Source organism: Mchenga conophoros, linkage group LG6 (assembly GCF_057382185.1).
Source record: "Mchenga conophoros isolate Kocher_MC1m ecotype Shallow Benthic linkage group LG6, M_conophoros_male_GT1.1, whole genome shotgun sequence".
Lineage (NCBI taxonomy): Eukaryota > Metazoa > Chordata > Actinopteri > Cichliformes > Cichlidae > Mchenga > Mchenga conophoros.
This window is the reverse complement of record NC_140531.1, coordinates 5,698,252-5,724,592: the sequence shown is the minus strand read 5'-3', so window position 1 is coordinate 5,724,592 and position 26,341 is coordinate 5,698,252. Positions and strand designations below refer to the sequence as shown.

The 26,341-nt window shown below is 40.8% G+C and overlaps 1 protein-coding gene across 5 annotated transcripts in view; it reads left to right on the top strand.

The window, feature by feature from the left end:
* Positions 1 to 26,341, top strand: part of LOC146571952 (glutamate receptor 2-like) — a 115,534-nt gene that overhangs the window by 14,545 nt on the left and 74,648 nt on the right. For all 5 annotated transcript variants that reach the window (XR_014892628.1, XM_085275968.1, XM_085275967.1 and 2 more), the window contains exons 2-11: positions 74 to 214; positions 5,481 to 5,720; positions 5,967 to 6,088; positions 8,555 to 8,629; positions 16,286 to 16,339; positions 16,870 to 17,028; positions 18,036 to 18,203; positions 18,630 to 18,734; positions 18,836 to 18,943; positions 21,922 to 21,985. Coding sequence is in view for 4 of the 5 variants with exons in the window: in XM_085275968.1 (XP_085132094.1) it covers positions 74 to 214; positions 5,481 to 5,720; positions 5,967 to 6,088; positions 8,555 to 8,629; positions 16,286 to 16,339; positions 16,870 to 17,028; positions 18,036 to 18,203; positions 18,630 to 18,734; positions 18,836 to 18,943; positions 21,922 to 21,985 (1,236 nt within the window). In the remaining variant the exon portion in view is untranslated. The remainder of the gene's footprint in view (positions 1 to 73; positions 215 to 5,480; positions 5,721 to 5,966; positions 6,089 to 8,554; positions 8,630 to 16,285; positions 16,340 to 16,869; positions 17,029 to 18,035; positions 18,204 to 18,629; positions 18,735 to 18,835; positions 18,944 to 21,921; positions 21,986 to 26,341) is intronic.

Below are 26,341 nucleotides of genomic sequence, written 5' to 3'. Positions count from 1 at the left end.
TAGAAAACCTGTTTCTCCACTTAGTTTTGTTTTTCTTTATGATCACGACCTTTTCTGTCTCTGTTTTTCTCAGGTGGTTTATTTCCCAGAGGCGCAGATCAGGAGTACAGTGCATTCCGAGTTGGCATGGTTCAGTTTGGGATGGCAGATTTCAGGCTAACTCCACACATAGATAACCTGGAGGTGGCCAACAGCTTTGCTGTTACTAACTGCTGTAAGTATTGATCTCTTCATTTTTAAACAAAAAAAAAAAAAAGAATTATTTTTATTGGGTCATTATTTAAAAGTCTAGAATAATACTTGAAATTTAAAAAAATACAAACATGGCAATATGTAGCAATAGTTGTGCAGTGTGCTGTGGCTGTTCATCCTAACCCTAAACCCTTCAATTCAGTTTTATTTATATAGCACTAAATCACAACAGGGAAACAATACAGAGAAAACAGAGAAAACCCCAACAATCAGATGACTGACAATGAACAAGAGCTATGGTGATACTGGGAAGCAAAAAACCCTTGTTAACAGGAAGAAATCTCCTGGAAGCTGAAGGCTCTGCCTCTCATTCTACTTTTAAATATCCTAGGAACCACAGTATGCCCACAGTCTGAGAGCAAAGTGCTCTATTTGAGTGATACGGTACAGTAAGGTCTTTAAGACAGGATAGGGCCTGATTATTCAAGGCCTTCCATGTGAGAGGAATGATTTTACATTTGATTCTGGATTTAACAGGGAGACACTGAAGTGAAGCCAGTATTGGGAAAATATGCTCTGTCTTTCTAGTCCCTTTCAGTACAGTATGCAGCAGCATTTTGGATTAACTGAAGGCTTTTCAGGGAGTTTGTAGGACGTCCTGATAATAATGACTTACAGTAGTCCAACCTAGGATTAATAAATGCATGAACTGGTTTTTCAGCACTCTTACAGGATGTTTTGAATTTTAGAGATATTGTGCAAATGGGACAAAGCAGTGCTACATATTTGTTAATATGGACATTGAAGGACATGTCCATGATTCTGTAGTTTAACTTATTGGTGTGTGTTATCTGGTTTCATGGATAGAAAAAAATTGTGTCCTCTGCAAGGCAGTGGGAAATGTTTTCTATTCCTTCTAATGATTCTGCCTAATGCAAACATATTATGAAATACAATTGGTCCTAGCATGGAACCCTGTGGAACTCCATAATTAACTCTTCATTTACATAAAAATTGAAGTGTATTAGATAGATGCCATTTAAACCATTGCAGTGCAGTACCTCTAATACCTACAACATTCTCTAATGATAAAATATAAGAAGGAATATAAGAAGATTATTTGTATTCTTCACTAAAGCTGTTTCAGTACTGTGACATGCTCTGAAACCTCAAAGCTGATACACAGGAATTTGAAACTGCAATTCTCCCACGGCCCTCAGTGTACACTAAAACAATATAAACATAAAAATAAAATGCAAGTCTTATGTACAACACAATGCAATTTTACATAAACAACAGTGTCCAACACAATCAGAGTGCTTTTTGGCAAGAGTTTGTGTGCAAGTGGGGGTGGGGCAGTCAGTGAAAAGGCGTCGGTAGAAGTCTGGGGGGGTTCAGAGGGAAGAGGTGAATGCAGGTCTGGAGTTCGTGTGTGTGAGAGTTGCGAGGGACAGAGCAGGGAGTGAATTCAGCATCCTAACAGCCTGATGAACGAAGCTGTCTCTCAGTCTGCTGGTTCTGGCTCAGAAGCTCTTCAGTCTCTTTTACGATGGCAGCAAACTGAAGAAGCTGTTGGATGAATAAGTGGAGTCACCTGTAATGCAGAGGGCTTTCAGGTGAAGCGGGTGAAGTAGATGTCCTGGAGGGAGGGAAGAGAAGTGCCCACAATCCTCTCCGCTGCTCTCACTACTCGTTACTTTGCAGTGCAGGAGCCATACCACACAGTGATGCTGCTCTCAGTGGTGCCTCTGAAGAAGGTGCTCGCAATGGGAATGAGGCTCTTGCTCTCCAGTTTGCGGAGGAAGTAGAGTTGCTGTTGGACTTTACTGACAAGTGATGCTGTGTTTTTTGAACAAGAGAAATCTTCTGAGATGTGCACACCCAGGAACTTGGTGCTGCTTACCCTCTCCACAGCAGCACCATTGATGGTTAGTGGGGTGTGCAGGGTGTGATGATCTCCTTAGTCTTCTCCACATTCAGGGCATATTGTTGTCACTGCACCACTCAGCCAGATGGTTAACTTCACTCGTGTAGTAGGGCTCATCATTGTTGCTGATGTGACCTACCACAGTTGTGTCATCTGCAAATTTGATGAAGATGTTGGAGCTGTGTGATGGCGTGCTGTCGTGGGTCAGCAGACTGAAGAGAAGGGGATTCAGCACATATCCTTGGGGAGCCCCCGTATTCAGTGTTCTTGTGTTGGAAGTGTTGCAGCCGACATGTACTGTCTGCGGTCTTCCTGTCAGGAAATCCAGCAGCCAGTTACAAAGCGAGTTCCTGATCCCCAGCAGATCCAGTTTGTGAATGAGTTGCTGGGGAATGATCGTGTTGAATGCTGAACTGAAGTCTATGAACAGCATTCTGACGCATGAGTCTCTAGTGTCCAGATGTGTGAGGGCTGAGTGAAGGGCATTTGAGAATGCATCATCCGTCAAGTGGTTTGACCGGTATATGAACTGAAATGGATCCAGTTTGGGGGCAAGAGATGTTTTAAATGGATGCATGACTAACTGTTCAAAGCACTTGAGGGTGAGTGTGATCCGATGGTAGTTCTTAAAGCAGGAGGGAGGAGACTTCCTTGGTGAAGGAATGATGGTGGAGGCTTTGAGGCATGTGGGAACGACAGCCTGGCTCAGTGATGTATTAAAGATGTCTGTGAAGACATCTGTGAGTTCTGCAGCACAGTCCCTCTGTGCTCGTCCAGCTTTGCGAAATCCTCCTGGAGTATTGCCTTTTCACTTCTCTGATGCAGGTTTGCCCTTGCTGTTCTTAGGCTCACCTAATCCCCAGCTTTGAAGACTGCATTTCTCTCCCTCAAAAGCCTGTAGACCTCACCTGTGAGCCATGGTTTCTGATTGGCCTGGATAGTGATAGTCCTGGTCTCTGGGAAATCATCGATGCACTCTGAGATATAGGAAATGACAGTTTCTGATTATTCCTGCAGGTCTGTGGTGTTGTCACGTGTGGCGGCCTGTTTAAAGACTTCCCAGTCTGTGGTGGAAAAACAGTCTTCCATTGTCTCTGAGACCACATATGTACCTGCTTACAAACTGGTTTGGTGACTTTGACCAGGGGCTTGTATGCTGGAATTAGCATAACAGTTATGCCAATTCCAGGTAGGCAATTCAATTCAGTTCAGTTTTATATATATATAGCACCAAATTGAGGCGACTGTGGTTCAGGGGGTTGGGAAGCTCATCTGTAACTGGAAGGTTGCCAGTTCGATCCCCCAGCTCTTGCTGTCCTGGTCATTGTGTTGTTGGGCAAGACACTTTACCCTACCACCTACTGGTGTTGGCCAGAGGGGCCAATGGCACGCTTCTGTCAGTCTGCCCCAGTTGTACAGCGAGTGTGTGAATGTGAGAGTGAATGAATAGTGGAATTGTAAAGCACTTTGGGTGCCCGGAACTGTGCTGTATAAATGCAATCCATTATCATTATTAAATCACAACAACAGTCGCCTCAAGGCGCTTTATATTGTAAGGTAGACCCTATAATAATGCATACAGAGAAAAACCCAATCATACGAACCCCCCCCCCCCCCCCCCCACCCCACCCCCATGAGCAAGCACTTTGGTGACAGTGGGAAGGAAAAATTCCTCTTTAACAGGAAGAAACCTCCAGCAGAAGCAGGCTCAGGGAGGGGCGGGGCCATCTGCTGTGACCAGTTGGGGTGAGAGAAGGAAGTCAGAATAGAAGACAGGCACCAAGGTGGTGGAGGGGGAGGGCTTTGTAATCTCCTCTCTGAGTGGTGAAAACATTGTCCAAAATGGGGTTTTTTCTTGTAGAAATGGGATCTAAAAGACACATTAATGATTTGGTGGAAATAAATAATGAAGTTAATTCAAGATGAAGACCATGTGTATATTGGGTCCCTCAGTCCATGACCAATTCTAGATATCTATATGACTTCCAAACAAGTTTCACAATTTGGACACCTAAACATGACCCAACTTGGATGATAATATGTTGATCAACATTTGAACTTTGGATTGGGTAATATTTTTGGACATCATGTTGACGTCTATGACAATTGCAGGAAATTTGCATGATTAATAAATGTAATTTTTTAAATTTACAAATATTAACATTGATTTTGTCAACATGATACAAATGAATATGGATTATGTATAAACAAATATAATTTATTATGTGTTAGCCTATTGATTTCTTCACTACGCGTGGGTAATTCTTTTTGTTATTTTGCATTTTTCTGTTTTTCTTTAACTGGTTTATTTATTTTAGAATATCAACTTATTTGTTTGTAACAAGGTTAAAAATGTCATTTATTAAAATCTGTTGATATATTAAAAACGATGAAAACCATTTTAAAATGTAAAATAATAATGCTTAAGTATTTTTGAAATTGAAATTCCCTTTTCTCGTTTAAATTTGTGAAGCAATGTGTCAAAGTGCATTTGCATTATATATAGTTAATTTTTAAGGTTGAGAGAAGGTGGGAGAAGTTGTGATGGAAAGTAAGAGAGGTTTGTGGTTTTTCTGCTGGTTCTGCTGGTTTATAAAAATTATCTCTAAAGTGAGTCAAAGTTTGACTTTGAAAAGACATCCACAACAACCATATTTGGACTATAAATAGCCCGTACACCGTGGCCGTACCGCTGACAACAACATACTTTCAGCAGAGTTTGGAAAAAAAAGATGTTGCCTGGTGTTATAAAACAATCCCTTCAGTGGACCAAATTTGGAAAATGATTTATGAAAGACGTCACGCCGACGTCACTTTCCACAGTGGGATACTTAATACCAATTCTCTCATTCAGAATAATTCACCTTCCTGCAGCCACACAGCTGGATCATGTATGCTGACACAAAATACATACATTTTTTCTCAACAGATGATTGGAACTGGCATTTTAATTTTCTTCTCTTAAGTGTAACTGGTTATAGCTTATTACACCTGGCCTCTTATACTGTTTTATGCAGCTTATAGAAACTTAGCACTGTCTATATCAGATATAAAGCCCTCTAGCTTTTAATTGGACAGAAGCACTTCTTTTTTTAAATTTTTTGTGTTGCTTTGTTTTAGAAATATTTTATTTTACTTGTTATTGTGAACCACAGAATTCCCACTCCTATTGTAACTACTGTGCTTATTAATGTACCCCAATTTAAAAAACTGTTCTTCAATGTGATTAAATATAAGTGTGCGTTTAGTGTTTATTTGGGATAAAGGCACTGGGACACTTAATGAGTGCAAATATTCTTCCCAGGTCCTTTGAACTCACTGTTTAATTTGTACAATCTTTCTCTTCTTCTCTCTTTCCTAGTTTGTTCCCAGTTCTCTCGGGGTGTCTATGCCATTTTTGGCTTCTATGACAAGAAATCGGTCAACACCATCACATCCTTTTGTGAGACACTTCATGTCTCCTTCATTACACCTTCTTTCCCAGCAGAAGGAATGAATCAGTTTGTTCTCCAAATGAGGCCGGACATCAAGGGGCCACTAGTTTCATTAGTGGAATACTACAAATGGGAAAAGTTTGCCTATCTGTATGACAGTGATCGAGGTAAGGAAATTCTCATCATTTATCGCATAAATATTGCTAGTGCTTAATTTTGAAGATAAGATACTGAAATAATTGTAAATACAGAAAATGTTAAGCAAATGCAGAAACTTGCTACAGTTATAGAAAGCACAGCAAGGCAGAGAAATATGCTTCATATAAATAGAAAAGAATGAGATAGAGATATGTTCTACAAATGTATAAGTTAATGAATTATTAATTATTAATAATGAGACTCTGTGTGTGTAGGTCTTTCGACTCTTCAGGTAATACTGGACACTGCAGCAGAGAAAAAATGGGTCGTCACTGCAATAAATGTAGGAAACCTGAAAGATGAGAGAAAGGATGAAGCCTACCGGTCCCTGTTTCAGGTACTGGTATTCTGCTCTTATATTGGAATGCAAGAGAGAGGCGGAGAAAATCAAATTTTAGACACAAATTTAAAGTTTTGGTCATAACAGCTTTTTCATCAGTTTAGGCTGCTAACCAGCATTTTCAACAGTGTCTTCTGTTATGTTATTTATTCTTTGGCAAGTACATGCACTGCAGTTGGCCTGATGTGAAAATCCTGACTATGCCATAGTAATTTAGCAAATGACACAGTCCGAAATATTTAAGTTATTTTGGCTAGATTATAACAAACAAGCTTCTCTTTCCTTTTTTTTCTCTCTTCAAATGAGTTGGAGAATTGTTCCAAGAATTCAGTCTTTTTATTTTTTGTTCACAGTTCAGTGGATAAATGTTGAAATAACTCCATATGGTTTTTTCAGTTATTTTATTTAAACCATGTTCACAATTCTCAAAAAAGTGTTTTTACAAAACAAGTCTTTTTTTCACCAGCACTCAGTCCAACTATTTGACATGAAAATAAAATAGTCACATTAATCCAGCTATATGAAAACATTTTATCAATATCTAAAAAGCAAAATGTCCTCATATAGTGTTGAGCATCTGAGCATTTTATTTCCTAACTACTAACATTCACACTCCAGTGAATGCATCAGAAAGCAACTTGTAGTTAGTATGTCACCCAAGGATATTTGGCACGCAGACTGGAGTAGCCAGGGATCAGAACACCAACCTTCTTATTAGTTGATGGCCTGGGCATCCTTCTGAGCTACAGCCACCTCTTCCCCTTGGTGAAGGACCCTCCATTCATCATATACAACCCTCTTCTGGAATGATGATTTTTCCAGAAAAAAAAACATCTTTATTATGTACAATAAATAGTAGCGGAAGCAGTCCAAAAGGAATTCCATGAAGGAAAGGTAACAGAGTCTAGGAGTCCAGGGAACACATGAAAGTAGGTTAACAGAAGGTAACAGAATTTTAAATGGACTAAACACTCAGAGAAGCCAAACAGCACTGTTGCCTCACAGCAAGAAGCTCCTGAGTTCAATTCCACCATTAGGCTGGGGTTTTTCTGTGTGGAGTTTGAATGTTCTCCCCGTGTCTGCGTAGGTTCTCTCCGGGTATTCCGGCTTCCTCCCACAGTCCAGATACATGCAGTTAGTGAGGATAGGTTGATTGGAAACTCTAAATTGCCCAAAGGGGAGTTAATGTGAGTGTGAATGGTTGTCTGTCTCTGTGTGTTAGCCCTGCGACAGACTGGTGACCTGTCCAGGGTGTACCCTGCCTCTCACCCTAAGACAGCTGTGATGGGCTCCAGCCCCCACCCACGACCTGAAAAAAGCGGAAGCAGATGGATGGATGTTTTTTTGTCCTGCATCATGCCCTGGGGGGCAGAGCTATGGCTTCCAATACCCACTATTAGATGCTTACATGGAGAAATCCTATGAACATAAGCGCGCTCACACACACAGGTGTGCACACAGGTGTACAAACAGGTACTCACAGACACACACTATTTTGGTTGGCTGATGCCTCTAAACATTTCATGCATTATTAGTACTGTATGCTGCTCAGTAACATTCAATATTTATTATTTACCTGTGGTTTCCCTACTGTGTTATCTTCTTTTTGGTTGTCTTTTTTTTCTCTCAGCAGGTGATCAAGCAGATTTTCAGTGTCTTTTCTCTCACTATCCCTCTTTTCCTCTATTTTTCTTCCCCTCTCCTTCATTTAACTCTCTTCCCAACCTCTCTTTCTTTCTCTTTCCTGTCCCCGGTCCTGTCCATTCTGATTGTAATAACTCAAAATGAAAATTAAATAAAAACGTATAATAATAATAATAATAATAATAATAATAATAATAATAATAATAATAATAATAATAATAAAAACAAATATGACAATTAAGTGGACCGTATAGCAATAGCTATAATGGTCTACTTGGGAAAACAAATCTGTTGGGCACTTTTCTTGGTGTTTAGACAATAATTCTGATCGCTGATTGAAAGGACATAAAAAAAACCTCAAAAAATAAAAACATGCTTTTATGCACTTATTCTAAAGTTAGCTCAGCACATTCCCACTCCCACCACATACTGACACAGTAGCTAGTGCCTTACAATTTGAAGCCTATGGGTCCTGACCAAAACTTGGTCTGTGATGTCTTGGGAAAAGGGCTTTGTCAGCTGTACAGTGTAGCAGCTGTACAGCATTGTAGAGTATACTTTGCTTTGATGTTATCTATTGTTTTTACATATGCTTGTTTTAAATACTAAAATAAGCTTAAGCTTTTAGTTTGTATTTTCCAGAAAGCTTTTCAGGGTTTTGTAGCTAGTTATAATAAATATCTTTGTCTAACCTATGGTGTCAAGCAGTATGTGGCAGCACTGCACCTCAGGAAGATGCAATTTGATCTTGTACTGTGAGCACACAAATCTTTAAAGACTGTGTAATAATGTTGGATGCTTGTTGTCTTATTTTTTTAGGACCTGGAGATCCGTAAGGAACGACGCATCATACTGGACTGCGAACAAGATAAAGTGAAAGACATCATGGAGCAGGTTGATTTTTATCTTGTTACTGCTGCTACCAGTATGAGCAATATTTTCTCTCCATCAAAAATGAAGCTGATTCTATAGATCCATTCTTTACTGGGCATTCCTTAAAAAACAGTGAATGTCTCTCATCCAACCAACTCAGAGTCAACTGATAATATTTCTATATGTGTGTGTCTGTGTAAAAGAAGTAATGAAACTATGCAAAACATACTATTGGAGACTTTTGTTCAGTGAAACCAACAGTATTGTGGTTATCCTGGATGTTTTTTAGGTGTGATACCAGACCAGACATGAACTAGTCATGATGGTGTCTGTGTCATTTAAATTTTCTTAAATAACAATTAAATGAAACTACTATACGTGTTTTGAAATCTTTCAAATTCTATTCTGGAAGAGTTAATTTCCTCTTCGGTAAGTACTGTTGGCCTGTTTCCATCATCAGATGGCAAACAATGGAAATTATGTGTGCTTAGTATCCAGTATTTGTCTTTTCTACATGGTTAGCAAAATGATATCGCGTAGAACTTTCACTGTTCACATGCAGATGGCTGCTACATAATTATTAGTGTTAACTTACACTGTAATGACGATAATCTAGAAAACAGTTGGATTTTCTTTTTCAGCTTGGTTTGATTGGCTGGATCAAAACTGTGATCAAAACTAAAATTAGACCCCTATCTGCTAACTGCTTTACGGTACCAGCTCATGATAATCATTTGGAAAACCCTATTTTGATAATGTCACAATTATCAGAACTGGGCATGTTGCTCATGACATCTGCAAATGCTGCAAGTTAAATCTGCAAAGCACAAGCTGTTAAACATTTTGAAAATATGACAAATGCATAAAAAACAGTCAGTTAATTCTGGGGGAGGGGACTTGTTTTGACTGATTTTAAATATTTGTATGAACCCTATATGTTGCATCTCTGTCACAGAAGACAAAAAAAAATGACAAAGAAAAGTAGCTAAATAGAAGCTGCTATACGGATAGCATGGTGGTACAGTTGTTAGCACTGTTACTCTGTGGAGTAGGGTTACAATAGAAATCAATACTCTGATATGAATCAAAATAGCTATTGGATACACATTAGCAGTAGTATTGATACCAGACGTGCTATCTGAGTCTGAAAACTTTTTACAAACCAGAAAAGTTTATTAGGGTCATGAAGACTTTTGAAAGGTCACTAAAGCTCGTGTTTCTAAAAAAAATGTATTAAACAGTTATCATAAACATTAACTTGGCTACTGCACACAACTGTTAAACTTGTAGCAGTTATTCAAGAGCCACATTACCCGTCTGTTAAGTTAGCATTAAAGTAGCGGCTATTTCCAATAATAAAATAATAATCTTAATGTGGGAGCTAGGCAGCAAGTATTATTAGTTCTGCAAAGTGTTGTAATCTGTAATGTTAATAGACAGTGATCATTCAACAATATAACACAACTATTTTTGCAACATGTTCCTCTTACAGTCCCAGATAGGTGGAGAGAAAAGTCTACTATCAACTAGACAGAAACAGTGGTGGTATATCTTACCAACTCTATTTGATCAGTGATGAAAAATTATGTGTCGAATCACCAGAAGCAAAGTGAGACTTCAGATAAATGTTTTTTGTTTATTCCAAAAGTTGATTCTGTTCATCTGGACGTAGCGTTTTGTGGGAGAAATGTTTCGTCACTCATCCAGGTGACTTCTTCAGTCTCAGCTGACTGCAGGTTTCCCCAATCTTATAAACAGTACATTTGCATAATGACTGAAACCAGCCCACTGAAGGAACAATGGGCTGGGAGGTCAGTTCCTTAATCATAATTATGCAAATTCTCATGACCATTGATCAACAACCACTGACCAAAACCCACTGATCAAAACCCACTGATCAATGGCCATGAGTACCATTCACAGAGAGTTGGGGAATGGCTGCAATCACAGCATTGTAAGATGGCGAAAGATGTACCCTTAGGTCCCCTCCTCGATTCAGAGATGGTCTTTCCCTTTTCACGTAAATGTCCTCCTTGACTCCGCGCTCAAACCAGCATTCCTCCCTGTTCAGGATGTTACATCCTCATCATTGAAAGAGTGTCCACTGGCCTGTAGGTGTAAATAGACTGCAGAGTCCTGGCATGACGAGGTAGCTCTTCTGTGTTGTGCCATCCGCTTCGCCAGAGGTTGTTTGGTTTCCCCGATGTATAAATCCTGGCAATCCTCCTGGCACTTAACAGCGTACACTATGTTACTCTGTTTGTGTCGGGGGACCTGATCCTTGGGGTGGACCAATTTTTGGCGCAGCATTTTTTGAGGTGTTTGAAACCCACAGAGACACGGTGTTTAGAAAAAATGCGTCTCAACTGTTCCGATACTCTTGACACATATGGGATCACTACAGGTTTTCACTTGGGCAGCGGTTGTCCTTCTCTCCTGGATTGGCGGAGCTTTCTTTAGGTGCCTTCCCAGCTTTGACAAAAGTCCAGCTGGGATAACCACATTTACTCAGGGCCTTCTTGATGTGATGTTCTTCTGCCTCCCTGGCCGCTGTGTCAGTGGAGATGGTGTTTGCTCTGTGTTGTAGCATCCTGATGACACCCAGTTTGTGCTCCAGTGGATGATGAGAGTCAAACCTTAGATACTGATCCGTATGTGTAGGTTTACGGTACACGTCAGCTTTTAGATGTCCCCCATTACAGATGGAAATCTCACTGTCTAATAAGGCTAACCTGCCACTTTTCATATCCTCCCTGGTGAATTTGATGTGTCGGTCCACCGAGTTAATGTGATCCGTGAAAAGTAGTACGTCCTGAGATTTGATCTTCACCCAGGTGTCATCCACATATCTGAACCAATGGCTTGGTGGTGTTCCAGGGTAGGATAGCAAAGCCCTCTTTTCCACTTCTTCCATGTACAAATTGGCCACGATGGGTGAAACTGGGGAACCCATGGCACACACATGTTTCTGCCTGTAGTACTGACCCTTGTATGTGAAGTAGGTGGAATGAAGACACGGTTGCAAATGCAAACACACTTGGTCGATGCTGAGAGTGGTCCTGTTGCTGAGGTTGGTGTCATCCTGTAATCTCTTACGGACTATCTCCAACGCTTCCGTGACTGGGATGCAAGTGAAGAGAGATGTAACGTTGTACAAGACCATGGTTTCATCTGCCTCCATAATTACATCTCTCACCTTCTCAACAAAATCCAGGGTGCTCTGGATGTGGAGTTCAGAGCTGCCCACCAGTGGGTTGAGGATCGAAGCCAGAAACTTAAAGATGTTATAGGTGACAGAGTTGAGCATGCAGACAGTCGGTCTTAAAGGTGCACCCTGTTTATGTATTTTCGGTAAACCATACAGACTTGGTGTAGTCGATAGCCTTGTCTTGTTCTAACTGCTTCAGACAGTCTATTACCCTATTCCTGCAGCCACTCCCTGGATCTTGTTTCAGGGGCTCATAAGTATTTTCATCACTGAGTAGTGACAAGATCTTCTCATAATAGTCTTTCTGGTTTAGCAATACTCTGCACCTACCCTTGTCTGCCGGAAGGATGATAATGTTGTTGTCATCACTAAGTGATGTGAGTGCCTTCCTCTCTTTTTTAAATTTTTTTTTTTTTAAATCTGCTGAACCATCTCCAATTTTAAATCTGCAGCAATGCTTGAACATGAAATGTAATTTGGCAGCTACACTAAAGACAGTTTAAGCATTGGGTAATTAAAATATTTAAAAAATTAAGTATTCCTTTAAAATCCATTATTTGAACACACATGAATTTAAAAAAAAAACTTCTCATTGCAAAATGCAACTTGTGGCAATTTCTGAATTGTTGATAGTTATATCTCACAATAATACAAAATAAAACATGGAGATTACGAAAATTATGAAAATTCTATTTTCATTCAACTTTGTACCAGAAAAATAAAATTATCAGCAGTTTAATCTGAAAAGAAACAAATTTTGGAGTATCCACATTTACTTGCATAATAACTGAGAAAAAAATTGTTAAATATGAGCATTTGTTTCATCTTCAATACCTTCCCGACCTACTGCCCCAGAGCTGTCTTATAATTCAGGTTAGGTTTAAAACACATACATGTTTGTGGCTAAGAATTTCATGTTAAAAATATTTTCTTTTTGCATTTTGGGGAAATATTCACCTGGTAAAATGTAATGTAAAATGTAATGAAGACAAAACCAATTTTTTAAATAGATATATTTCTAAACGTGCTATTGACATGACATGACATGACCAGATGTCTGTAACACTCTAATCCATACATGCAAAGAAATCAGATCATATATGTCCATAAATTATGTGTAATAATAAGAAATGACACAGATAGAAAGTCGTGACACCGGCTGAAATCACCAGCTAATGGCATTGGTTACAGAAAAATTTCTAAACAACTTAAGGTCCCAGTGAGCACTTTTGGAGAGTTGTCTAAGAGGCAGGACCAGTTGAAGAGAGCTACAGAAAGACTTGAAATCAGCAGGTACTATTTAAAAGAAAACAATAAGTAGTGCACTCAACCAACATGGCCAGTATGCACGCTCACCATTCAAGTATTCATTGCTGAAGAAAAAACATGTTGAAGCATGCTTAAAGGTTCTGAACAACATTTAGGCAAGCCTGTGAAATACTGAGAGTACAGTCTGGTCAGAAAGAGACCAAAATTAAACTCTTTGGATTGTAAGGTAGATCCTACAATAATACATACAGAGAAGAACCCAATCATATGACCCTCTACAAGTAAGCACTTTGGCAACAGTGGGAAAGAAAAACTCCTTTTTAACAGGAAGAAACCTCCAGCAGAAGCAGACTCAGGGAGGGGTGGACATCTGTCCTGACCGATTAGGTGAGAGAAGGAAGACAGGACAAAAGACATGCTGTGGAAGAGAGCCAGAGATTAATAACAAGTATGATTCCATGCAGAGAGGTCTATTGACATATAGTAAGGGAGAAAGGTGACAATACAATAAAGTGCTCCTTGAAAGCACAGGTTCAGAGGAAGGTCGCGCGCTGGACGGATCAATCGGTGGCCGCGTTACAGGACGCACTCGATGACGCAGACTGGGGCATGTTCAGAAACAGCTCCGACGATGACGTCAACGTGTTTACGGAAGCGGTTGTGGGATTCATCGGGAAACTAGCGGATGATACCGTGGAGACAAAGACTATCACAACGTTTCCCAACCAGAAGCCGTGGGTGGATAAAACCATCCGCGACGCTCTGAGATCCCGCACCACTGCCTACAACACGGGACTCATGACGGGGGACATGGACCCATACAAAGCCGCGTCATATAACATGCGGAGGGCGGTGAAAGAGGCGAAGCAGCGCTACGGGAGGAAACTAGAGTCACAACTCCAACAGAGTGACTCTAGGAGCCTGTGGCGGGGACTAAGGACAATAACGGACTATAAAGCACCAACAACCGGTATGACGAACGCGGCCGTGACTCTGGCAGACGAGCTGAACACTTTCTATGCTCACTTCGAGGCTGCAGCTAAGGTCTCCAACAATGCCAGTGTTAGCGGCGCTAACGGCTGCAGACAGGAAGATACTGCCAGCACCGGAAACGTGCTCGTCATCTCCGAGCATGAAGTAAGGAGAGCCTTCAAGAGAGTGAACACCAGGAAAGCAGCAGGACCAGACGGCATCCCAGGTCGTATCCTAAGAGACTGCGCATACCAGCTAGCTCCTGTGTTCACTGAGATATTCAACATCTCTTTATCTCACTCGGTGATCCCCACATGCTTCAAAGAGTCCATCATTGTTCCCGTCCCGAAGAAACCCCACCCTGCTTCTCTCAATGACTATCACCCTGTAGCCCTCACCTCAGTAGTGATGAAGTGCTTTGAACACCTGGTCAGAGACTTCATCATTTCTTCACTACCAGACACACTGGACCCACTACAGTTCGCTTACCGTCCAAATCGTTCCACAGACGATGCCATCTCTCATCTCCTCCACACATCACTCACTCACTTGGACACTAGAAGGGGGAATTATGTTAAAATGCTCTTCATAGACTACAGCTCTGCATTTAATATCATAATTCCCTCCACACTCACCACCAAGCTGGAGCATCTGGGACTCAGCTCATCTATGTGTCAGTGGATCTCCAACAGGCAGTAAGGATGGGCGGACATGTCTCAGCCTCCACCACTCTCAGCACTGGAGCCCCCCAGGGGTGTGTTCTGAGCCCCCTGCTGTACTCTTTGTACACATATGACTGTGTGGCCACTACCAGCTCCACCACCATCATCAAGTTTGCTGACGACACCGTCGTGGTGGGCCTGATCTCTGATAACAACGAGACGGCCTACCTGAAGGAGATTAGGAATCTGGAGAACTGGTGCCAGAGGAACAACCTCCTTCTAAACGTCAGTAAGACAAAGGAGCTGATAGTGGACTTCAGCACTAAGCAGGAGAGGAACTACCAGACCCCCGTCATCAACGAGTGCCCAGTGGAGAGAGTGGACAGCTTCAAATACCTCGGAGTTCACATCACGCAGGACCTGTCATGGTCCTGTCACATCAACACCGTGGTGAAAAAGGCCTGTCAGCGTCTCCACCACCTCAGACGCTTGAGAGACTTCCAACTGCCCTCCAAGGTGCTCAGGAACTTTTACTCGTGCACCATAGAGAGCATCCTGGCGGGAAACATCTTAACCTGGTTCGGGAACAGCACCATGCAGGACAGACGAGCTCTACAGAGGGTTGTGCGGTCAGCTGAGCGCACCATCCGCTCCGAGCTCCCTGACCTGCACTCAATCTACAGCAGGCGGTGCTGGACCAAGGCCAGGAAGATCGTGAAGGACCTCAGCCATCCCAACAACAGACTGTTCTCTCTGTTGAGGTCAGGAAAGCGATTCCGCTCCCTGAAGACCAACACAGAGAGACTGAGGAGGAGCTTCTTCCCGCAGGCGATACGGTCTCTCAATCACACCACCACACAGTACTGACCCACACATATGGTTCTTACACACACACTGGACATTCTGGACTTTGTTTTTGCACAACACTGGTCACTATATTCTTCATTTCTAGTTAATACTTGTACAGCTGCTGTTATTGTGTATATATTTATTTATATTTAGATTTCTTCATACATTCTTATATAGTTCTATATTGTGTATTGTGTATTTTGTTGTACAGTTATTTTATTTTCAACTTTAATTTATATATTTTATCTTATTCTTCCCAGTTAAATTTACCCTTCATTCTAATTTGTGTTGTACAGTTATTTCATTTTTAACCTTAATTTATATTTTATTCCTTCCTAGTTAAATTTACCCTTTTTAATTTTTCATATTTATTTCCTATCTTATTCATAGCCTTTCCTTTTTTGTTTTCTTTAGGTCACGAGCAGTTGTCCAAGCATTTCACTACATATCGTACTGTGTATGACTGTGTACGTGACAAATAAAATTTGAATTTGAATTTGAATTTGAATTTGAAAATGTGATGTTCTATGACTGGTTAGTAAGAGTAGAAAAGTGTTATATAAATAAAATTACATACCATGTATCTCCAAAAATTATGATTTTTTTTTCCAGTGAATTGAAGCATCTAGTTTTTCTTTCTGGGTTAGGATAATTAACCTGTTAACCATTTAAAATTGTTGTTTATTGCTGACATAACCTCTTCCTCTTATTCACCAGGTGATCACTATAGGCAGGCATGTGAAAGGATATCACTATATCATCGCAAACTTGGTGAGTCATTTTCCAGTCTTTAAATGAGGCTGACCAAGTATATTTATGTATGTACTGCAGGCCATTTATGTATGACTGTTTAACAATAACGACGGTTTACATAACTCAGTTTAGATTAGGATCTAATAACAGGTTTACACTTAGTAACTGGGATCCTAAAGCAGGTAGTCACATTTAGACATGCTGTGAGAAGACTACCTTTTGCTTGCACTACTGCAATTTATATAATAGAGCAGTAGTTGCTGAGTATACTAGTCATAACTCATTCCATATCTCGTTTCTCTATTGGCATGCGGACTAGATTGCTTTTGTGACTATTCTCAGTGTCATTCAACAGTATTTTTAGATGTTGCTGATTCTGGCCTTATGTTTAACACCTTTGCTCTAAGTAAATCTCTGAAAAATTGCTGGAGGCACATCATTTGCTCTGCATGAGATCTTAGCAGAGAAGAAAATAGTGTTTGCATATTAGTATTAAATAAACTTTTTGTAAATTTCAGTAATTGTATATTTTGTTGATCTTGTTCCAGGGTTTTGTGGATGGTGACCTCTCTAAAATCCAGTATGGAGGTGCAAATGTGTCTGGCTTTCAGATTGTAGATTTTGATGATCCTGTGGTGGCAAAGTTTGATCAGCGATGGGAGGCTTTGGAAGAAAAGGAGTATCCTGGAGCTGATATAAGGATTAGAGTAAGATTTGGACATCCAACAATCTTTTTTTTGTTTAATTTAGTGGAGTTTTAGTTATTTCAGCAAAAGTTATATGCTATAAGAAATGGATTAAGATTGCCGGGAGATGGTCTAAGAATCAGGCCAGCAAAAATGTATTCTAATATCAAGTAATCTTTAGTATAATACATAAACAAGTATAATACATACAGCTTGAGTTAATCAAAGTGAGTTGTACATGACTTAGGTGTGCATTAAAATTAAAAGTCACACCTGTAGCACTTCTAGGGAATTCTAGAAGATTTCAGGCTAGACTGAGGCATATATGAAAATGATCAATGGGTTTGAGAGCTTCTTTGCCTTCTTTTTAGCTGGCAAATAAAATACTGCACCACATTCAACATAAAAAATGTCAGCTTGGAGGCTCGTTAGTTCATGCCATATGTAGTCTGTACTATGACAAGGGATGAAACCTTGTCATAGTTTCATCCCTTGAATTCTAACCTATGTTAGAAAGATCTGGCTGATGCTTGATGAGTGGTCCCTTGCTATATCGTGGTTCACCATTTGCAGTCTCGCTGTTTCGCATATTTTTTTTTTTGTGTTTGCAATTTTGCATGCTTTTTTTTAATATCAGTCAATCTTGCGCCGTGTCTCCTGACAGTACAGAATGCGTTCAGCTTGTCAAATTTCCATAAATCTTCAATCGCTGTCAGTGTGACTCTGAAGTGCTGTACTGTATGTTTCTAAGTTTTCTCCCCAACAAACACAACAATGTCGACGATACGTCGTCACCTGCAGGTGCCTTTTGCCTTTCAAACTGATCCAATCACCTGAAATTTCGTGTTAATTCTATGAGATTCACAGTCAACATCAGACATTTTGACATAGGTTAGAATTCCTTAAGAGACAGCTCCCTGGTTGGACACCTGGCCAGTTGGTCCCTTGCAGCATTGCCTTTATTGCAACTGTTAAATGAAGTAAAATGTCCCCAAACTATATTTTTTGCCATTATTTTTGTCCTTCAGTATACTTCAGCCCTCACCTATGATGCAGTCCATGTGATGACTGAGGCATTCCGATTCCTGCACAAGCAAAGAATAGATATAAGTCGTCGTGGCAACAGTGGGGACTGTCTAGCTAATCCAGCAGTGCCCTGGGCGCAAGGGGTGGAAATTGAGCGTGCCCTCAAACAGGTAAAAAGGATTTGAATGTCTTTAGTTTGAATGCACAAAGAAGAAATCATAAAAGCTAGGTGTAAGAGTTTAGATCAGAGATGTTGTTGAAAAATCTTGCTGTCTTTTATTTGGTTACTTGTCAAAAGCTATTAAAATTTAATGTTTGAAAATATAATTGAAAATATAATCATTTGAAAATTGTTCTAGCAACACAATCAGTCATTTGTTTGAGTGGAAGTAGTGTGTGGTGAAGGTACCAGTGAAGATGACCAAAAGTAGGGTTTCCCTTTGTTAACTTATCCTACTATAGCCACCAGGTGTGCATGAGGTGTGGGTGTGCATGAGATCCAGAAAGTGCCTATTTTCATTTTAATTTTTGTAATTTAATTGACTGAATTTCATTCTTAAGCTGTGCCATTAATAATTCAAATAATGTGTATGCAGGTGCATGTAGATGGTTTAACAGGGAATATACAGTTTGACCAGTACGGGAAAAGGATCAACTATTCGGTGACAATCATGGAGCTTAGGAACAATGGACCTATTAAGGTAACTAAAACATCAGGTTGCCATAATATGTATCATTAGAACACATTTTCTAGCTTGTATGTGCAAGATATTTGCATAACCTTACTTGTGTCTGTTCACAGATTGGGTATTGGAATGAGGTGGATAAGATGGTTCTGACAAAGTCAGACCTTTACCCAAATGACACAATGGGAATGGAAAATAAGACTGTCATCGTTACAACGATACTGGTAACCCATGAATAAAGTTACAATTGACCATGTCAGTCAATGTCAAACGTTTTCTGTCTTCTATTCTCTAATAGTGCAGTAGTAAAGATGATCCAAAATGTGAAAAAATAGCATGAAATTTTGAAGAGGCTGTCTGTCTCCTGATTCCAAACTGGGATCTTGTTCCACAGAAGAGGGGCATGAACGCTGTAGGCTCTGCCTTGCATTCTACTTTTAAATACGCTAGGAACCACAAGTACATCAGCAGTCTGAGAGTGAAGTGCTGTATTGGAATAGTATGGTACTATGAGGTCTTTAAGATAAAATGGGACCAGATTATTCAAGCCTTGTATGATACAGACATTACAGATGTACACATGGAAATCTGCCGAAAGCATTCAGCAGTGTTGGGACTAACGCGTTATTAAGTAACGCGTTTGTTACGAACTTGCATGTCCATGTGTTTGTTTGTGCAGGTGTTGCGTCTTACAGTAACTACGTTATTATTGTGGTAACGAGCTCGGTAACTAGTTATTATGCCAAAACCGGGAACGCGTTACTCGTTACTGGAATTTAGATAGGCTCGTTATTCGTTACTTTGTGTGGTGGCTATCGCGGAGCTTCCACAGATTCAATAACATTAGCAAGTGGTGGAAGCCAGCAGGTGGATGAAGGAAAAGGGAGGCAAGAGGAGAGACCCAAAGCGGCCGCTGGTCCGAGAGTGTCAGGTGAACTGAACTTCAGGTAAGAAGTTATAAATAAAATAAGATGAAACAAGTTCAACATCATTAACATCATAGCACCCGCCCAGCTGTATAGAAATTCCGTCATGCTAGCTAGTACGCAGTACGAGTTATTGTAACTGACTGTAAAAAGTCAGCATAATGAAAATAAACTCCACCTAAACTTGGTTTATATCTGACCCAGATAGACTGCAGCTCATAACTTCTTACCTGAAGTTCAATTCACCGCCTCGGGTCTCTGCTCCTCCTGCCTTTCCGTCATCCACCTGCCAGCGTGTTGCATCTGCTGGCCTCCACCACTTGCTAATGTTACTGAATCTGTGGAAGCTCCGCAATAACCACCACCAAACAACTGAGTTATTTTTACACATCTCCCAGCATCTGGCCAATCCACCACCTTTCAGTGTTTATACCGTTACGGGAAAAAAACGAAAAAAAAAGAAAACAAAAACCATCGGCCCATAAAAACGAAAAATCACCATCAGCCCACCAGAAATGCCCGGTATGCCCGATGGCCAGTCCAGCTATGGCTACACCCGCAGAAACACACATATACACACACACCCTGCCTACACATACAACATGTGGAACATAGACATGACAGCATCGTGCAGAAGACACACACATCAAATAATAGAAATAATAGTCCACACTGCTCACGGACCCTGAGTCCCCGGAGCCGGGTCCGTGACAGATCTTTTAATTTTTAAAGGGAGAATATTCTATAACAACCTCACAAAAGAGGGAGGTTCTCCCTCTTCTCTTTCTCCCCTCCCCTCCCCTCATTCTCTATAGCAAAAGTTATTTTATTACAATTGTCATGTTTATTCAACACTATACTTCAGTTTGCATAATACCAACATGATTTCTTATCATGTTAAAAAGAAATATGTGGTTTCCCTCTATCATTCTATGTATTTTTCATTTCTGATTACTTCTTTTTGTCCAAAAATCTGTTTTTCTTGTCTTCTCTTTTTAACACCTGTTAAGATCTGCAGTCACATTACATTTAAAACGACTTTTTCTGGTTGTTCATGATTAAAAAAAAAAAAAAACCTTTCTATTTCTCTGTCTTTCTGCCTACTCTACTCACACCCAGACAATTGTTTAGTCTAACTCCTTACACACACACACACAGAGCTCAAGGTCACATCTGCACAGAAAACAAATTCTTAACATTAGAATTATTTCATTGTAATGATTATGTTCTTATTCACCTTAAATTAAATTATTCAGCTTGTTAATTCTTGATTATGTTTTGATCAGGTTTCTGATTTGATTGCAGCAGGAATAACTGCCCATTGAAAGTGCATACATAAAACTCTGTCGCTCTGTGTTACATTATAACACCCACAAAGGCTGGAGTTACTAAATTAATTTACTTAATTTCTGGTTGGAGCTGAGCTGAGGGATCTCAGTCTTCTTGATACAGTCGAATGAAATGTTGTATCTCTGTATATTGTGACCAAATGGTACCATAAATAATCGAAAAAAGGATAGGTCCCCTGGGGGACTCCACAGTTCAGTCCAGACTACACAGACCTGCGGTCACCAATGGAAACAAAAAACTTACAGTTTGTCTAAACCACCACAGAGATGTCCCAGACACCGTCCCAGTGCTGCAGCCAGAATTTGATGTCCTGTTGTATGAAATGCTGAACTTATGTGAGGTAGTGCAAGACTAGAACATTCACCATACAAGCAGTTTTTAAGATGTAATTTGTAACCTAATACACAGTCATAGTATTGTGATGCTGACTGAATTTCTTTCAAGGATGTTGTTTTTAAGAAGCTGAAGACAATCTTCTCTAAGAGTTTTGCTGTAAAATGTTACTTTGAGATTGGTCTGTACATTTTTTACACAGCATCAAGATTTTGCATGATCTCACAACAACAAAGTGAGATCTAATTTAAGAGATGGTCCACTGTGTTACAAACAGTGCCATGGGTTTAGATCCAGGGTTTTGAGTTTTGGAGATGTTTAGGGGATTCTAGTTAGCATTTTTAATAATCTTGCATTTTATTTCAGTATTCTGTATTATTTAGTGTTCTTTTCATCTACTAATTGGAAGACTGTTGGTTGATTCCTGGCTGCTGCATGCCAAACATCCTTGGGCAAGATACTACTCTGAGCACTCATTCACTCATTTACACAAGCACCTATTTTATGCCTTTAAGTGCTTTCTATCTATACTCACACACATTCATACTCCAGTCTACTGTATTGTTAACATTTCAATGTGTTTGTGTATATAGGAAGCACCGTATGTGATGCTAAAGAAGAATGCTGAATTGTTTCAAGACAATGACCGTTATGAAGGTACGTTACATCAGGTACTATATGTCTATATGATACTCATAAAAAATGTTTGAAAAGTTATTTACAGTACAGTAAAACGTTTTATTTGTTATTTAAACCAAAAAATCTAGACCAAAATTGTCATATCAGTATTCTGTATTGAGACTGACTGAAACTGGACGTTCAGTACAGAATCCCAAAAGGTTAATTCTGTCCATGTGGACGTAGTGCTTTCAGTGGGAGAAAGTGTCACTTGGATGAGTGATGAAGCATTTATCTAAATGACAACACTACGTCCACATGGACAGAATCAACCTTTGGGATTTCCTTGCCTGGATGATGGCGCATGCATTAAGACGTAAAGTAAAGTAGAGCCAAGTCCTACATCCAAGATGGCGCCGGAGTGCATGGCTCGCCGTCCATGGCTGTCGGATCCACTTTTGCTCTGCGTGTTTATATTGTTTTTGTCACTTTTATTGAACCACGCTGACTCTCTACTGATCTACAATCGTGAAACTCTCTTAAATATTCGACTTGCCACAGAGAAACTGGTAAGGACTAGCGCTGATGGACAGGACTTTTTCCCACCTCCGCTACTCTCTGGAGTACCGGCTCACCTAGGCTACACCCCTACCCCATCTCATAAGAAGCGCTTTAAACGTCGGAGAAAACGCAGCGGGCTGTTAGTGAAATTGAAATTCAATTCAATTCAATTCAATTCAATTTTATTTATATAGCGCCAAATCACAACAAAAGTCGCCTCAAGGCGCTTCATAGATACAGAGAAAAACCCAACAATCATATGACCCCCTATGAGCAAGCACTTTGGCGACAGTGGGAAGGAAAAACTCCCTTTTAACAGGAAGAAACCTCCGGCAGAACCAGGCTCAGGGAGGGGCGGCCATCTGCTGCGACCGGTTGGGGTGAGAGAAGGAAGACAGGATAAAGACATGCTGTGGAAGAGAGACAGAGGTTAATAACAGATATGATTCAATGCAGAGAGGTCTATTAATACATAGTGAGTGAGAAAGGTGACTGGAAAGGAAAAACTCAATGCATCATGGGAATCCCCCGGCAGCCTACATCTATTGCAGCATAACAAAGGGAGGATTCAGGGTCACCTGGTCCAGCCCTAACTATATGCTTTAGAAAAAAGGAAAGTTTTAAGCCTAATCTTAAAAGTAGAGATAGTGTCTGTCTCCCGAATCCAAACTGGAAGCTGGTTCCACAGAAGAGGGGCCTGAAAACTGAAGGCTCTCCCTCCCATTCTACTTTTAAATACTCTAGGAACAACAAGTAGGCCTGCAGAGCGAGAGCGGAGCGCTCTAATAGGGTGATATGGTACTACAAGGTCATTAAGATAAGATGGGGCCTGATTATTTAAGACCTTGTATGTGAGGAGCAGGATTTTGAATTCAATTCTGGATTTAACAGGAAGCCAATGAAGGGAAGCCAAAACAGGAGAAATATGCTCTCTCTTTCTAGTCCCTGTCAGGACTCTTGCTGCAGCATTTTGGATTAGCTGAAGGCTTTTCAGTGAGTTTTTTGGACATCCTGATAATAATGAATTACAGTAGTCCAGCCTGGAAGTAATAAATGCATGAACTAGTTTTTCAGCGTCACTCTGAGACAGGATATTTCTAATTTTAGAGATGTTGCGCAAATGGAAGAAAGCAGTCTTACATATTTGTTTAATATGTGCGTTGAAGGACATGTCCTGGTCAAAAATGACTCCAAGGTTCCTCACCGCGTTACTGGAGGCCAAGGTAATGCCATCCAGAGTAAGAATCTGATTAGATACCATATTTCTAAGATTTTCAGGGCCGAGTACAATAACCTCAGTTTTATCTGAATTAAGAAGCAGAAAGTTAGCGGCCATCCAGGTCTTTATGTCTTTAAGACATTCCTGCAGTTTAACTAATTGGTGTGTGTTATCTGGCTTCATGGACAGATAGAGCTGGGTGTCATCTGCATAGCAGTGAAAATGTATGCTATGTCTTCTAATGATACTGCCTAAGGGAAGCATGTATAATGTAAACAGAATTGGTCCTAGCACTGAACCCTGTGGAACTCCATAATTAACCTCAGTGTGTGAAGAGGACTCTCCATTTACATGCACGAATTGGAGTCTATTAGATAGATATGATACAAACCACTGCAGCGCAGTACTTGTAATACCTACAGCATGTTCTAATCGCTCTAATAGGATATTATGATCAACAGTATCGAACGCTGCACTGAGGTCTAGCAGGACAAGCACAGAGATGAGTCCACTGTCAGAGGCCATAAGAAGATCATTTGTAACCTTCACTAAAGCTGTTTCTGTGCTGTGCTGAGCTCTGAAACCTGACTGAAACTCTTCAAATAAACCATTCCTCTGCAGATGATCTGTTAGCTGTTTGACAACTACTCTTTCAAGGATTTTTGATATGAAAGGAAGGTTGGAGATTGGCCTATAATTAGCTAAGACCTAAATCATATTTAGGTTTTTCATCTGGCAGAGACAGAACAGTTTCCCAATGCACTCTGGCGGAAATCCGACCTTTGCACTGGCGTTTCATCCCCCGTTGCTTCCTGGAACCTATTGCCACCTAGCTGGTACCTGTTGTCGGCTCGGCTGAGGAGATCCTGCGTCCCCGCCTTTTCTTACCTCGTCTTCGCTGCGGTGGAGTAAATCCGCAGAATCCATTGAAACAGGTTTCTTGGATGGCTGTCACCGCAATGATGGACCCTACCCGGATTGCTCTGGGTAACGCTAAGTTGTTAGCAAATAAAACGTTCATATTGAAGGATTTCTTCACTTCTCATAATCTGGATTTCCTCTGTGTGACAGAAACCTGGCTAAGTGACGGTGAGTTAAGCGCTTTCTCGGAACTATTACCGCCAGACTGTTCCTATTTTAACTCACCGAGGACTACGGCCGAGGTTGAGGAGTGGCAACAGTTTACAAAAACATTTTGATTTCTCACCTAGAACATCATGTTGGAATTAGAGGCACTGCCTTGGAGTGGTTCAAGTCATACCTGTCTGACAGAAGTTTCTCTGTCTCACTTGGTAAATTTTATTCATCTTCCGCCCCCCTCCCATGTGGTGTACCCCAAGGATCCATCCTTGGGCCCCTTCTTTTTAGCATGTATTTACTTCCCCTTGGCCATATTATTAAAAAACATAAAATTCCATATCATTTTTATGCAGACGACTGTCAAATTTATTTACCCCTGAAACACAATGACCCTAACCCCCTCAGGCCTATTTTAGAATGTCTTAAAGATATCAGAGCATGGCTGGCTCTGAATTTTTTTAATTTTAATGAAAAGAAGACAGAGGTCATTATATTTGGGCCGAGTGGCCCTGGTGTGCCTCCATCTGACTTGGGTCCTCTCACTTCCTGTGTGAAACCAATTGTTTCCAACCTTGGAGTAACAATTGACACAGCTCTTAAAATGGACAAACAAATAAATACAGTGGTGAGAAATAGCTTTTTTCAGTTGAGGCAGCTTTCTAAAGTCAAACCTTTTATTTCTTTTTATGACTTCGAGAGAGTTTTACACGCATTTGTGCCCACTCGCCTTGATTATTGTAATGCGCTTTATATTGGTATTGATCAGGTTTCACAATCACGCTTGCAAATGGTCCAGAATACTGCTGCTCACCTGCTGACAAGGACACGCAAACGTGAGCACATTACCCCAAGCTGATCTACAATACGGCAGCAGTGATCAGTGAGATGCTTGGCTACAAGTTGAACAGCCACAAGGGGCAGTACCCTCCATGGAGAAGGAGGCTAGAGGGCAAGATCAAAGTAGCACGGAGGGAGGTTAGCCAACTAACGGAGTTGCAGAAAGGTGCGACAAAGAAGGTGCATAAGAAATACAGCAAGCTGTCCATACCTGAGGCCTTGGAAACTGCCAAGCAAAGACTCACAGCCTTGGCCAGCCGCTTGAGGAGGTACACCAGAGAGACAGAAGGCAGGAGAATAAACCAGCTGTTCTCCACAGAACCAGCAAAGGTGTACTCTCAGTGGCAAGGGAACAATAATAAGAGAACAGCACCACCAAGGCTGGAGATGGAGCAATACTGGAAGAGCATATGGGAGAAGGATGCAACCCATAACGGCAATGCTCAGTGGCTAGTGGATCTGAGGGCAGACCACAGCGACCTCCCTGAACAGGGTCCAGTAACCATCACAGTGGCAGATATCCAAGAAAGGGTCTCCAGTATGAAGAGTTGGACAGCACCAGGGCCCGACATGGTTCACGCCTACTGGCTAAAGAAGCTGACTGCACTCCACGAGCGTCTGGCAGCACAAAAGAACCAGCTGCTAGTTAACGAGAGACACCCGGAATGGCTAACCGAAGGTCGGACGGTCCTGATCCC